Source organism: Gorilla gorilla, chromosome 7, assembly GCF_029281585.2.
Source record: "Gorilla gorilla gorilla isolate KB3781 chromosome 7, NHGRI_mGorGor1-v2.1_pri, whole genome shotgun sequence".
In the NCBI taxonomy this organism is placed as follows: domain Eukaryota; kingdom Metazoa; phylum Chordata; class Mammalia; order Primates; family Hominidae; genus Gorilla; species Gorilla gorilla.
Window position 1 is genome coordinate 22134956 of NC_073231.2, and position 15307 is coordinate 22150262.

At 35.6% G+C, this 15307-nt stretch overlaps 1 protein-coding gene across 50 annotated transcripts in view; it reads left to right on the plus strand.

Moving 5' to 3' along the window:
* PCM1 (pericentriolar material 1) overlaps window positions 1-15307 on the plus strand; it is a 101107-nt gene that overhangs the window by 18598 nt on the left and 67202 nt on the right. For 36 of the 50 annotated variants that reach the window (XM_055348855.2, XM_055348869.2, XM_031013719.3 and 33 more), the window contains 4 exons: window positions 6058-6235; window positions 9489-9598; window positions 11844-12060; window positions 14354-14537. In XM_055348855.2, coding sequence (XP_055204830.2) covers window positions 6058-6235; window positions 9489-9598; window positions 11844-12060; window positions 14354-14537 — 689 coding nt within the window. Of the gene's footprint in view, window positions 1-508; window positions 698-6057; window positions 6236-9488; window positions 9599-11843; window positions 12061-14353; window positions 14542-15307 lie in introns of those variants that run through there. The other 14 variants (XM_055348858.2, XM_055348844.2, XM_063709083.1 and 11 more) reach the window with 2 other exon arrangements.

The following is a 15307-nucleotide window of genomic DNA, read 5'->3' on the forward strand; positions in this document are numbered from 1 at the left end:
ACGGATTTTACTGTGGGGAAATTCTTTTTCTATTTACAGTGGTGCGAGGCATAATTTCTTCCTTAGGTTCCAGCAGAAATGGAAGGGTTAGGACAATGTGGGTAAAGGAATTCTGTTGGGGAGGAGTGGGAACTTGTATAGATTTATTGTAATTTATATAAAGTATTCATTGTGATGACTGTTTCTTTCATAATATAAAATCATGGTATGAAAGTTGACTAATAACATGTAGCAGAGTAAATGTTAAAAATGTGCTTTAACAACTGTGTGGTATGGTAATTCCGCAGGATGTGGTACTTCCTTAGTTACAGTAAGCAACAGTCTAGTCTACAGAAAACTTAAAAGACTAAATTTACTGCCGCTTGGAGGGGGGTGTGGATTGATTTTTGTTTTGTTTTTTTTTTAAAAAAAGGTGGACTGGTACTTTTTAAATTGTTTTACAAGGCTGGCTTATATGTTAAACAGGAGTTTGTGTTAAGAAATTAATATGCTACACTATTTAATAAAGGAGGAGGCATCTTTTAGTCTGAGAATTCGGCCGTGCATTGAGGACAAACTAGGGAATTCAGCTTCACAAGAACAGGTTTCAGACATTGACGTTACAACAAGTCCAAAAGGGAAAGGTGACAGACCTCAGAATGACAGGGAACTGAGGCCTAATAGGAAATATAGCCGAAAACGTGGATTTCCCTCAAAGGTATACTTTACTATATTAACTTGGGAAGTCTCTAAATGAGCACTTCTTTTGTTCATATTTCCTCTTCTTTATTTGCTTTTCTGTTGTTCCTATTACTCTTACATATTGTTAATATAGTTGTCATACTGTAATTTGCTTTAGTAAAATTCTGTCCCTTACTGTTTTTCTTTCTACTTTCTTGTATACCTCTCCATGGATTATAGCTTACAGCTGTTTTAATTTACATTAACAAAGGTTTTGAAATGTAATTTATTCCCTTTTTTATAAATTGTGAGTATAATTTATAACACGTTCTTAAACCTTGACCATCAGTCAGTTGCCCTTTGTTTCTGATATTTGTGTTTATAAATTTAGATGGGGCCAGGCGTGGCAATTCTGGCACTTTGGGAGACTGAGGTGGGCGGATCACCTGAGGTCAGGGGTTTGGGACCATCCTGGCCAACATGGCGAAACCCTGTCTCTACTAAAAATACAAAAATTAGCTGGGCATGGTGGCGCACGCCTGTAATCCCAGCTACTCAGGAGGCTGAGGCAGGAGAATCGCTTCAACCTAGGAGGTGTAGGTTGCCGTGAGCCACTGCACTCCAGCATGGGTGACAGAGTGAGACTGCGTCTCAAAAAAAAAATAATAAAATAAAAATAAATTTAGATGGCAGTTTGTCAGATTTTTTGGTTTATATTTTTATTTTTGGAAACCCCTTTCATTTGCTTTTTTTAGAAAAATTATCCAGTTGACTTGGTTGCCTCTGTTTTTGCTGGTTTTTTCTGCAGTGTTTAATTGGTTTTTTAATTTTCCATGATTTGCATAATGGCATTCCAGATAGAGTTAAAGACAACTATTTGTAGTTCCACATAAAAGAGTTTGAATAGGCCGGGTACGGTGGCTCACGCCTGTAATCCCAGAACTTCGGGAGGCCAAGGCAGGCGGATCACGAGGTCAGGAGATCGAGACCAGTCTGGCCAACATAGTGAAACCCTCTCTTTACTAAAAATACATGAAAAATTAGCCGGGTGTGGTAGTATGCGCCTGTAATCTCAGCTACTCAGGAGGCTGAGGCAGGAGAATTGCGTGAACCCTGGAGGCGGAGGTTGCAGCGAGCTGAGATCCTGCCACTGTACTCCACCTTGGGTGACAGAACGAGACTCTGTCTCAAAAAAAAAAAAAAAAAAAAAAAAAGAGTTTGAAGAAAAATACCATTTATAAAAGTGCACGTATCTGTTGGCAGGAGCAAAGTACTATTTTAGTAATTGAGTATAGGTAAGACTAATTTCATATGTTTTATTACTGGTTTATTACCTAGGACTACACTTTCCCATTTTGTGGCTATTTTATGGGTTTGTTTTTTTTGTTGTTGTTGTTGTGTGTGGCTATTTACAAATGATAAAACTTCACCTCTAGTATTTTGGCAGTTTGTTTTTTTATTTTTTCTGGTTCCTACAAGAATTTGAGAGCACAGTTTGAAATTAGTTATGGGAATCTTATTATATCAAATATCAAGTAAAATGTGCCCCAGTTCGCCAGTAGAGTAAATAAAGTAGCTGATTATTTTAAAAACTAGTGGCATTGGAGAAGAGCAAATAAACATGAAGCATAATAGGTAACCTTTGGAATTTTATTCTCTTTAATCCTTCTGAATAGTGACAAGCAAAATTTAAGAGTTAACAGTTAATACAGTATCTGCCAGTTCTTTTTTTCTTAAGGCATTACATATAATTTAAAAACCACTTTTCTGTTTTTAGGTTTCTTTGAATAATATCCTTATAAGTGATTATTATTCTTTTTTGAATTCTCTTCTTGGCGTTTATTTCATTTTGGCTTTCTTGATTCTTAAGGCTGTCTCATTGTTGTTCTGTTAGTATTCTATTTGTAAAATCATTTTAATTTCTTCAGGGGAAAAAATCTTAATTCCTACCACCTGTGTTTATTTTTTTCTCTACTCTGCAGGAACTGTCATTCTTACCACCCCACCCCTGTTTCCTCCTTAGAATCTTTTCAAAATGTAGTATTCTGTTAGAATAGTGGAAAACACAGTTGAGGGTCTTACATGAGATTCAAGGTTGAAAGCAACCTTGAGACTTAACGCATGATATGAAATGATTGATATTCTAGAGCTGCCTACCAAGGGCACATTCCACTTTATGAAATATTTTAAGACATAATGACATCTTGTGTAAGATGTCAGAAGAAGGCAAAAGAAAACCTTCTACAAGTAGCCAAGCGTTCATTGTTTTCCTATACTCATGGCCCCCAGCTTAATCTCACCTCTTAAAATTTATAAGCTTTCTTTGTACTTTGTACCTGTGTTTTGCCATTATTTTCATCATTGCTAGTTACTTCGTGTGAGATTGCCCTGTCTTTTAAACAAGCTATGGTTCTTCAGACATGATGTCTTATACTTCTGTATTTAGAACCCAGCACATAATTTGGAGCAGATAGTATGACGTAAAGAAGACTAGAGCCTAAGAACCTGATTTCCCTTAACTGTGACACTGGATAAGTCACAACTTTATCTTCTCTAGGCTTATAGTTCCTCAACCTTCAGATGAAGAAATTGAAGTACATAATTACCTGAAGCTGTCAAAATACATTTGGATCCATTAATAATTACTAGGAGAACCTTAGTTGAGTAGAGGAAAGGAAGATTGAGGGTTCTCTGAAATTGGACTACTACATATTTACAACTCAGGGTTTGATGCCTAAGTTATTTTTTTAATCTGTAAACTAAAAATGTAGTTGGTGAAAGTGACTTTTTCAAAAAAAGTTTAAAGAAAAATATGTGTTTGAAGAATTAATATACACCTAGCATCCTTTTTGGATTTCTATTCCAGGTGCCATCTTCCTGGTATGTTCTTACTCCTACCTAGATGTTTTTATTTTCTCCCTTCTGTATATTTCGTCATAGGCTGTACTCCCATCTATTGTCTCAGTTTTTCTGAGCATCAGTCTGAAATGTTGTTTATATGAATGTGAAAGTTATTAAGTAGTAATATTTCACTAATTTTGAAAATTGTTGAGAATTCATTTTTAGATTAGTGAGAAATCTGAAGATAATTGTGTTTAATAGCTTAGAATTCTTTATGATTAGGTTATCACAGTTTTGTGACTAATAAGGATTAAAGAACTTTTTAAAAAGTATGCTTTTTTCTCATTTGCATAATTTTTTTCTCCTAATTATAATTTATGCTTTGCTAGAGGAGTATTTGATCAACCTAGAGAGATTTTGTTTTACTCCTTCCATTGATATCTGTACCTATTTGATTTGGTTTTACATTTTACCGTTGACTTTGATGAAATCATTATAAAATTATTTTTGCTGCATTCTGAGAGGGCTAGCTATTGATAATTATCCCTACCCTTCAAAGTTTTTTTTTTCCTAATGATGTAAACTGTCTGGAAATAAGCCAGACTAGGATGAATTTCCACGGAAATGGATGTAAATATTTACAAGGTAACTCCCCTTATATAGGATAGGAGAGAACTGAGTAAACAGTACTTAATTTGTTAAAAGTTTCAGTTTATTAGAGGTTCAAGACAACAGAAAAACGTCTAATAAATATTGGCTTACCAAGATCCAGGTAGGCTATTTGTTTCCCGTGCTCATGAAGTCTAGAGATAGTCTAGGATAGAGAGGCATTGACTAGGCACCTCTGATGTTTACATGAAATAATCTAATTATAGCCAACTTCCTATTTGATCATAACTTTCTTGAATATTTAACTCTTTGCCATGTACTTATTTGTTTACTTATTAATTTTATGGATTTCCAAGTCACAGTGTAAAATATCAACCATAGTTACTCATGCTCATTCACAATACTGAGGACTTCTACTTGGGGTAAAGAAATTTTTATATAGTATTGTAAAGGATGTCACCCAGAAGGGAGTTTCTTTTGAGCCCATCTGCATGCTCCATAATTTCTCTGGGAATCAAATGTACATAGCAAGTGTAGATCAGTGCATTTTTACTTTCAAAAGAAATCTTTGAACTTCTTTGCTCTCTTTAGTTATTTATTTGAAATTTACATAACCCGACAAAAATTTGTTAGCAGTACAAATTTAAAATTGACTAAGTGAAACAAAAGTGAAATATTTTATGTAAATATTAGGTAAAATCATTCAACTTTTAAAATAAAAGACTTTTTAAAAGGTAAATCGGTGATGAAAAATACAATTATGGTATACGTTTCGATGTATAATTTAGCTTGTAATGTATTGTTTCCAGGTTGTTTTTAAATTTGTCTCTGCTTGGCTTTTCCATTTTCTTGTTGGATTACATTTTGAATAGTTTTAAGATTAACACTTAAAATTTCATCATTTTTTGTAAGTGCCACTTATTTAATCCATCCCTCTACTTTTAGACTAGATGATAACCTCCTAGCATTTTCGAGGAATTTGGAAGTAGTTACTTCCATTTTATGTCATCAGACTCAGATGAATGAGCATAATTTAAGAGGAAAATAATGATGCCTTTGATAACGAATATAAAATACGTTATTTTCTTAGATGTCTGATAATATGATGTGATTAAATTTAAATCTTTTTACATAAGATTATCAAATAAAAAATGTATTTTTAAAATTTCAGTCCTTTGTTAGAAATAGTAGGTGTGCCTGCTTTCTAGGTTTTGTTGTTGTTTTTAAATATTACTTCTAGTCTTTTTTTTTTTTTCCTTTTTTCTTTTTTCTTTGAGACGGGGTCTTGCTTTGTCACCCAGGCTGGAGTGCAGTGGCGCAGTCTCAGCTCACTGCAATCTCTACCTCCTGAGTTCAAGCGATTCTCTTGCCTCAGCCTCCTGAGTAGCTGGGATAACAGGTGCACACCGCCACACCCGGCTAATTTTTGTATTTTTAGTAGAGATGGGGTTTCATATGTTGGTCAGGCTGGTCTCAAACTCCTGACCTTATGATCTGCCCGCCTCGGCCTCCCAAAGTGCTAGGATTACAAGACTTTCAGGTCATTAACCCAGTATAATGTGCTCCTTTTCTGTAGGGGCCTAGATTCTTCAGTGTCTGTGTATATATGTGTGTGTGTGTGTGTGTGTGTGTGTGTCTCTGTGTGTCTGTCCCTCTTGGCCTTTTATGTTTTGTGTATCTTTTTCTTTTCCTTTTGTTCATTCCTATTCCTGCTGAGCCATTGATTATATAGCTTTTTACTGTGAAATTACCTCTTAAGTGGCAGGCTATATATATCTCTGTGTCATCATTCTATTCTTACTCTTTTTTCTTGATGTCTACTAAAACTATATTTAGGGTTGTATATTTAATAATTTGTTATCAATGTGTATACTTTGCCATTGATAATTGAAACTGCAACATGGATTTTAATAGTCAGATACAAGTATTGTTGGTCTTATTTTCCAGGCCAGAGATCCTCAGCAGGAGCCTATGGAAGAGATAGAAAATTTGAAGAAACAACATGATTTATTAAAAAGAATGTTACAACAGCAGGAACAACTAAGAGCTCTACAGGGACGGCAGGCTGCACTTCTAGCTCTGCAACATAAAGCAGAGCAAGCTATTGCAGTGATGGATGATTCTGGTATGTCACAGTCTGAGAATATTCTTTTTGTAAGGAAGACTCATACATAATTGTATTGCAGGATGGATGCTGATTATTACATAATGAGATGTTGATTGTTGTCTAGTTTAGAAACCTTCATATGAGGCGTATACTTTCCTGTGCTTTTCTCTGGTTATGCAGAAAAGGTTGCAGGGACAACTCCTGGCCATCATACTATACCATGCAGACAGCCAGATCGCTCTCCTTTTCATCAGAGAGTACCCTTAAGAGGTAAAAGAGACAGGCTGTAGTTTTGTTTTTGTACCTCAGACTGATAAGGCTCGTGATGCGTATATTTCCTTTTTTTCTATTTTATTCAGCTACGATTGTCATTCTTTGCTTGCCTCCCAAGAAAGGGTTAAAACCTTAAGTGAGGCAGTGAGTAAATTTATAAAGTATCTTTAACCTTCAAGGTTAGTAGTAGCTAGTAGCTGTTATTTTAATTAGGTATCCTTTTGTATATGCTAGCTCCTTAGAACTATATTTATAGTGTATACATTCTTCGTAAGACTCAGAAATTTTCTTCCTCCTTTCCTCATAGCCATGTGTGATTTAGATGAAAGTTGTGTTGAATTTCTTAGTATTGACTCTAATTTTGTACGTTTATCATCACCTTCAAACTTATTTTAGTTTCTCGTTAAATTGAAAAAGAAGATGATTAGTTATTAAAACTCAGCAAAACTAAGTTATGTTTTCTAATAGTCTATCCCCCACCGTCTGCTTTTAGTAGTAATTTCTCTTCTTTGAGCGCTTTGTTTTTGCGAGTGAGTTAGGTTCTCACTGAGGCTACCCTGTTGTGAATCAGTTTATTCTGCTGTCCAAACCTAGCCCACTGGCTCACCTGTCTAATCCCTGTTATACCTAATTTAAGTTTGCATTTTCACAAGGAACGTTATGACTTTCAAATAACTTAACTCTTTTTTTTTTTTTTTTTTTTTTGAGACAAGAGTCTTGCTTTGTTGCCCAGGCTGGAGTGCAATGGCATGATCTCGGCTCACTGCAACCTCTGCCTCCCAGGTTCAAATGATTCTCCTGCCTCAGCCTCCTGAGTAGCTGGGATTACAGGCGCGCACCAGCATGCCTGGCTAATTTTTGTATTTTTAGTAGAGTCGGGGTTTCACCATATTGGTCAGGCTGGTCTTGAACTCCTGACCTTGTGATCTGCCTGCCTTGGCCTCCCAAAGTGCTGGGATTACAGGTGTCAGCCACCGTGCCTGGTCAATAACTTACTCTTTTGTAATAATGATATAGCTGTATATAGTACTGTATATAGTAATAATTACGAAGATTTTTGTCCCCATTTCTCCATTGTAAAATTTAAAGTACCATTAGCTTTTATATTTAGGAAACAGATAATTTAGGAAAAGATAATTAAAATTCTTTAACATAATGACTAATACTAGTTTGGTTAATGACTAACCTTTTAAATATTTTTCGAGTTTGGAATATCAGATTTAAAAGCTTTCCTTTGGTAGTTAATATTAATCTCTAAACTTGCATAATGTCCTTTGATCATCAGAGATTTCTAGGTTAGTCAGAGCTTTAATTCTTATTTCTGTTTTATAGAGAAGGAACTCTGCAGAGTTTGTGACTTGCCTAGATTTATATAGAATTTTAGCAGAATTACATTTCTTGAATTCTAGGTCAGGGGTCTTGTTTCTTTTTCTGAATATGAACTTTTGAAAGTAAGCAGATAATTTCTTTTTAAAAAATACTATTATGAGTCAGAGAATAGGAGTATAATGCACATGAGTTTGAACTTCATACTATTTCAAAAAGAATTTTAGCTTAGTAATTTTAAAACAAATTTAGTCTTGTATTTATGAGATTTTGCAGGGGCATACTAATGAAAAGCCATGAAAAGCTACAATTACAGTATTTAATCTGGTATATGAGACATTATCTTGGGATAATTATGTTACCTCAAAGAGTGTGCCTTTCACCATTTAACTAACAAGTTACATATAAGTACTGTAATTTCTTTCTTCTCAGCATAGAGTTTTGACTAGACGTATAGAATTCTATATAGCCTTGAAATTCTCAGTTCTCAGTGGAAAAAAGGTAGTGTTTTCCTTTAAAAGAGAAGCAATTTATAACTGATTGTCTTTTTTCTTTCATCTTTTTTTTTTTTTTGAGACAGGATCTTGCTCTGTCACCCAGGCTGGAATACAGTGGCGTGATCTTGGCTCACTGCAGCCTCTGCCTCGCAGGTTCAAGTGATTCTCTCCCCCAAGCCTCCTGAATAGCTAGGACTACAGGCGTGCTGTACCACGCCGGGCTAATTTTTGTAGTTTTGTAGAGATGGGGTCTCACTGTGGTGCCCAGGCTGGTCTTGAACTCCTGCGCTCAAGTGATCTGCCCACCTTGGCCTTCCAAAGTGTTGGAATTACAAGTGTGAGACACTGTACCTGGCCACCAATGTCTGTTTTAGAGTTGGAGAGTTAGAAGTGAGGTTAAGGATGGAGTTATTTGTTAGTAGAACAGTGACTATCATGAAAATTATTGTCACAAAACTGCTTTATGAATATGGGGGCATTTTTTTTAACTTAAGAAGATAAAAACCACAGTCTTTTAGTATGACTTGTATCACAAACAGCCACTTCAATAAATTATCCATTTTACTGCAGGCGTCAGCAAACTATGGTCAGCTGAGTTTGGCTCATTGCCTGAAATAAAGTTTTAGGGAACACAGCCATGCCCATTTGCTTACATTGTCTGTGGTTGCTTTTACCCTGTAAAAGCAGAGTTGGGTGGTCGAGACAAAAACTGTATTTCCCACAAAGCTTAACATATTTACTATTTCAACCTTTAAGCAAAGTTTGCCGGCCCCTCTACCAGAGAATTGATTCTATTCAAGAACATGGAGATTGAAACCTGTCAGAATCAGCTGTGCTTTTTTACACTATCACTTTCCCTTTCACTCCCCACTGATCTTAGACCTGCTCCACTGAGTCACTACTATTAATTGGAATGTAATAGTAACCCTCCTTGTATGTTGGGACAGGAAAAGATGAACCACTTTACCAGAGTTTTGTGACCATCCCTTTATTTTTAAGTTAGGTGGTAACTTCTAATAAAATGATTGTTGGCAGATAGATAGGATTGTTAACTAGTTTCAGGTTACGTATGTGAGCTTTTTAAATTCTTTTTTTAAATTTATTTTTAGCTTCTCAGAGATTAAAAAAGGTGTTTGATTATTTATATTAATCAGTAGTTACTAATTTCTTTCCAGTTGTTGCAGAAACTGCAGGTAGCTTATCTGGCGTCAGTATCACATCTGAACTAAATGAAGAATTGAATGACTTAATTCAGCGTTTTCATAATCAGCTTCGTGATTCTCAGGTAACCTAGATGTTTTAGTATAGTTGAGTTTAAAAAATCACATTAATTAGAACAGTGATTCAGAAACTTCAGTGAGCATACATATCACCTGGCATGATTGTTGAGCAGTGTAGGTTTCTGATTGGTGGGGTCCCCCCCACCTCCAAAATTATGATTCATGGATTTGGGGTGGGCCTCTCCTCGTCTCAGTCCAATGCTAATGGCCTGGGGACTATACTTTAAGAATCACTAAATTACAGGAGAGTTTACTTTGAAGGAAGTGATTAATGAAGTTTTTCTGTGTATGCTACTGGATGATGTATTCTTTTTTCGTCTAAAAGACTTAATGGTCACAACCATTAAGACTTTGCTTTAAATCTGTGTCCTTCGACTAGATACGTGGGATTCTATACAGCCTTGGAATTCTCATTTGAAGGAATATTTTACTAACAATTTTAAGAAAGTTCTTAATTTGAGAGTTAGCAAGTGTTATAATTTGATGCACTTTGTAAGTGATATAAATGTAGATTTTCAGTATGGGGGCCTTGGGTAAGAAAGGATGAATTAATGCCTCTCCATTGGAAGTGAGTATGATTGAAGATGCAGTGTCTCTTGTCTTCTTGCTGACCAAGTGAAAATGAGAGAATATGGCCCAACCACTTTGGAGAGTTATATAGCAGTACCTAGTAAATTTCTTCTGGTAGACCTGGGGCCTACTTTAGAGAAACTCGCATGTTCAGAAGGAGGTAGATGGAAGAATATTCATGGCAACTCTGTGTTAATAGCAAATAACCAGAAACAGCCCAAATGTCCATTAACAGAAATGGGCTAATGAATTCTTATATAGAGTGAAATTCTTTATAGCAGTTACAGTAAATAAGCCATTGCTAATGAATACAAAATTCAAGTTTAAGAAGGATCCCACTTACCTTATTTTAAAAAAAGTCTACATTTTTAATGTATGTATACATAGGCATTAGAAAATAAAAACATGCAGAGAATGGTAGATGCCTGATTCCAGGTTGGGGTTACCTTTGGAGTGGGTAATCACATTGGAAAGGGTACAAACAGAGCTTTAGTTAAATCTGTAATGTTACATTTTTCTTAAAATAATTGATGCAAATATGGGAAAATCCTTAAAATTTGACTAAGCATAATGGGAGGTATTCATTATATGATTTCCTAAGCCGTAGTGGATTCTTGCAAAGTTTCATAATTAAAATAAAATAAAAAAAAAAAAAAGGCCAGGTGCGGTGGCTTATGCCTGTAATCCCAGCACTTTGGGAGGCCAAGGCGGGTGGATCACTTGAGGTCAGGTGTTTGAGACCAGCCTGGCCAACATGGTGAAACCCTGTCTCAACTAAAAATGCAAAAATTAGCCAGGTGTGGAGGCATGCACCTGTAATCTCAGCTACTTGAGAGGCTGAGGCAGGAGAATCGCTTGAACCCAGGAGGCGGAGGTTTCAGTGAGTTGAGATCACGCCACTGCACTCTAGCCTGGGCCACAGAGTGAGACTTTGTCTCAAAAAAATAAAAAATAAAAATAAATAAATAAATAAAGGAACATGAGAGAGAAGTGATGGGAAAAATTGATAGGTTAAGAAGTTAAAGTTTACAGTGGTAGTTCTAGAAAGAAGGCAAGAGAGAGAATGAGATTTTTGAAGGTTTATTTTATATAACGTGGCATTGTTATTACTTTTGATTCAAGTACTGATGTCTAGTGAATCCAAGACCTCTGTGTGGTCATGTGTCTCTAAAACTATGTAGAGTCAGCTCTCAGTATCTGTGGGTTCCACATCCATGGATTCAACCAACCATGGATCAGGAATATTTTGGGGGGAGAAATAACACAACAATTTTTAAAAAGCAAATTTAAAAATATAACAGCTATTTACATAGTGTTTTTATTGTATTAGGTATTATAAGTAGTCTAGAGCTGATTTGAAGTATATAGGAGGATGTGTGTAGATTATGTGCAGATACTACACCATTTTATATAAGGGATTTGGGTATCTGTTGTTTTTGGTGTCCCCAGGGGTCCTTGAACCAATCCCTCACGGATACTGAGGGATGACTTCATATGTTAATAGTGGCATATCAGGAAACCGTATTTAATTTGGGAATAGTAAGGGTATATACTTACCCTACCAGCACAGCCTAGCAAATATTTCTTTCTCTTTATAAAGAATATTTATGCATTTAAAAAATGAGAATGCATTTAATTGCGTTAGTCTTAATTCTTCTTTTTTGTTGTTTTTTTAATAAGCCTCCAGCTGTTCCAGACAATAGAAGACAGGCAGAAAGTCTTTCATTAACTAGGGAGGTTTCCCAGAGCAGGAATCCATCAGCTTCAGAACGTTTACCTGATGAGAAAGTCCAACTTTTTAGCAAAATGAGAGTGCTACAGGAAAAGAAACAAAAAATGGACAAATTGCTTGGAGAACTTCATACACTTCGAGATCAGCATCTTAACAATTCATCATGTGAGTAAATCTGGTTCAGCAGTATTGGGTATAAGACACACAAGTATATATGCTGTCACATAATAAATTTAGTATTTGGTGAATGAACACATAGCTCCTCAAAAATATTTGTAGGGACTTAAGACTTGCATATGAAAAGTTTCTAAGTTACAAGCCAATATATATGAAAGCCAAATAGGTGATAAATCAGTTTTATAATTCAGAAAAGGGAAAGAATAAAGTTGGACCTTGAAAAATTAGTAGGATTTTAATAAGGGAAAGGTAGAAGAGAAGGCAACTGTTTGATACGTGGACATATTAATACTTTGTTTCTTAACATTCAAAATTTTCCCTTAAAGAAAAGTTAATCCAGTTAGTACTTTGATTTAAAAACCCAAAACTGTGAAACATAGAGAGTGTTTATTAAAAAAAAAAAAAAAACAACAAAACTATGAAAAACTTTTATATATGGTTTAGTCTTGAGAGCCCAGAACTTCCAACTGCTGGATTTATATTCATTTTTTAAAAATATATAAATAATCATCTCAAGCAGGTATAACTGCAGGAGTTATCTTTTTTGCTCCACACGTGTTTAACCTTCTTTGTTTAAATCTGATCTAGTCTTCAGTTCCTCTCCTAATACCTTTTCAAACATGGCCGCTGTCTCATATCCAAATAGTAATAGAGGCTCAAGCATTAGAAATTGAAGTCAGTAGGGACAACTTCCAACTAGTCTTTAAACATTCTAGCTGCTATCTGATTAAAGAAAAGATGAGGGATTTAAAAATAACAAAACCATTGTCTCTGGAGCCTCTGGTCCTTATTCTCCACCTATCTCCTTTTTCTTTTCCACCCACAAAAGAACCTTACTATTCCTGTCCTAAAACATACTCCTTTCTTTTCTCTGACTTCTGCTAGTCTCTTTCTCCTCTAGAGTATAATCCCAGTTTTTATCCTTTACAAACACATGAATACAACTAAGATGTGTGGCTGGGCGTGGTGGCTCACGCCTGTAATCCCAGCACCTTGGGAGGCCGAGGCGGGTGGATCACCTGAGGTCGGGAGTTCGAGACCAGCCTGACCAAGATGGAGAAACCCCGTCTCTACTAAAAGTACAAAATTAGCCAGGCGTAGTGGTACATGCCTGTAATCCCAGCTACTCCGGAGGCTGAGGTAGGAGAATCGCTTGAATCTGGGAGGCGGAGGTTGTGGTGAGCCATGATCGTGCCATTGCACTCCAGCCTGGGCAACAAAAGTGAAACTCCATCTCAAAAAAAAAAAAAAAAAAAAGAAAAAAAAAAACTTAACATGTGAAAGTTGCGCTTAAGTCCTTGTGGTCAGTTTTGTATGCATAAAGTAGCGCTCCGTATACTGATGACTCTTAAAGCCTATTTTTTTCCTCACTGGGAAGCAGTGTGAGAGCAGTAGCAAAAGGTAGACTCGTCAAGGAATAGAATGAGGAGACTGCTGGAAACCACCTACAGGAATTGTGGTACTAAAGTGAGCAACAAATAATGATGGTTCCTTTGAGAAAGATACTGGTAAATGACAGCACCTTTGAAATGGTAGGAGGTAGAGAAGTGCAAAGATTCTTAATCTTTAATTCCTCTTGAAAGCATGATTTATATTTGATAGTAAAAGAAGTTAAATAGAAAGTAATTAAATTTATTTCAAGGACCATAGAGGATTAGCCATTATCTAAATAGCAGGTTTTTATTGCTGTTTAATATTTCATGGTTTGAGGTACCACAGTCACTTTAACACTTTTCTTTCTCTCCTGGAGCAAGAAAAGTTCCTTCTTGGTGTCCAGATGTAACATCCCCCTGATCTGTGGGTGTGAAAAACTGATGAAGACCTAATCAGCTAGAGCTACCCTATAAAGATTACAGATTGAGTACTGCACATGATTCATAGTGGCCCTGTTTAACTTAACCTAGAACCAAGTTTATCAAGTTAGTTACCAAGTTTACTCGTTAGTTAAAACTAACTAGAGTACTCCTCTAGTTAGTTTTCCAAGGTAGAATATCATTATTCTTGTCAGTTTCCATCTTTTTTCTTTCCTTCTGTTTTAACCCAGTGGTTATATTGTAAAGGTGATAGAACCTGTGGAAGAAAGAGGTAAACAAGTCTTTGTGCATTTTGATGTGTTTAATTGTGGAGTAAGTTAATAAACAAGTTTCTGAAATTTAAATCTGCAGAAATTAAGTTGTTAATGATTTTTACTTTTTGGTTTTCAATATCCAAGCCAACTGTATGTGTTTGTTTATGGTAACTGGTGATTAAAAAAAAATTTTTTTTGTTGTGCCTTCTTCAGCCTCTCCACAAAGGAGTGTCGATCAGAGAAGTACTTCAGCTCCCTCTGCTTCTGTAGGCTTGGCACCGGTTGTCAATGGAGAATCCAATAGCCTCACATCATCTGTTCCTTATCCTACTGCTTCTCTAGTATCTCAGAATGAGAGTGAAAACGAAGGCCACCTCAATCCATCTGAAAAACTCCAGTAAAACATTTATAATCATTGTTTAAATGAAGTTAAATAATAGGGATAAATTCTGTTTTTGTTTTTTTTTTTTGTGTTGAAAATTCTGGCAAAACGAGATTTATTTAATATTGTTGTAAACATTCTTAAGGGATAGGTAGAAGAGGCGTGTGTGTGTTGTGTGGGCATAATTTGAGTTGTCTAAGAGATGTAATGAAACATAGTTTCTGTGAACTGATGTTACTTTCTTGTTTTTCAAAAAGAGGATCAAAAATAAGATTACAGTTAAAATATTTCTATATTCAGATGGTTTAGAGACCAGGCTGTAGAATCAGACAGCCCTGAAATTGTATCACACAAGGCTGTGTTACCCTGTACAAATAACTTAGCCTTACTAAGCCTGTATTTCCTCATCTGCAAAATAGGGATGATAATAATATACCTGTTGATAAATATGTTTTCATTAAAAAATGTTGGCACAGTTCCTGGCACTTACAGTAAGAACTCAGCTAACTTAATTTTTATTTTTGGTAAACGTAGTATGTAGTGTATAGATCTCATATGTGCAGACAAATCAAGAACCTTCCATACATGCTCAGTAATGTCTGTATACCTGATTTGCCTGAGAGGTAGTATTTAGTAGTACTTCACACTTTTGATACTTGAGAAACTAGAAATATTTTTGACATCAGGTTTTCTGCTATTAAGATTTACACCTGCTTAAAATGAACAATTAAATTGAAACTGGTTTTCTTACACTTTTGTCCCTAACACAGCATAAGAAAATAATG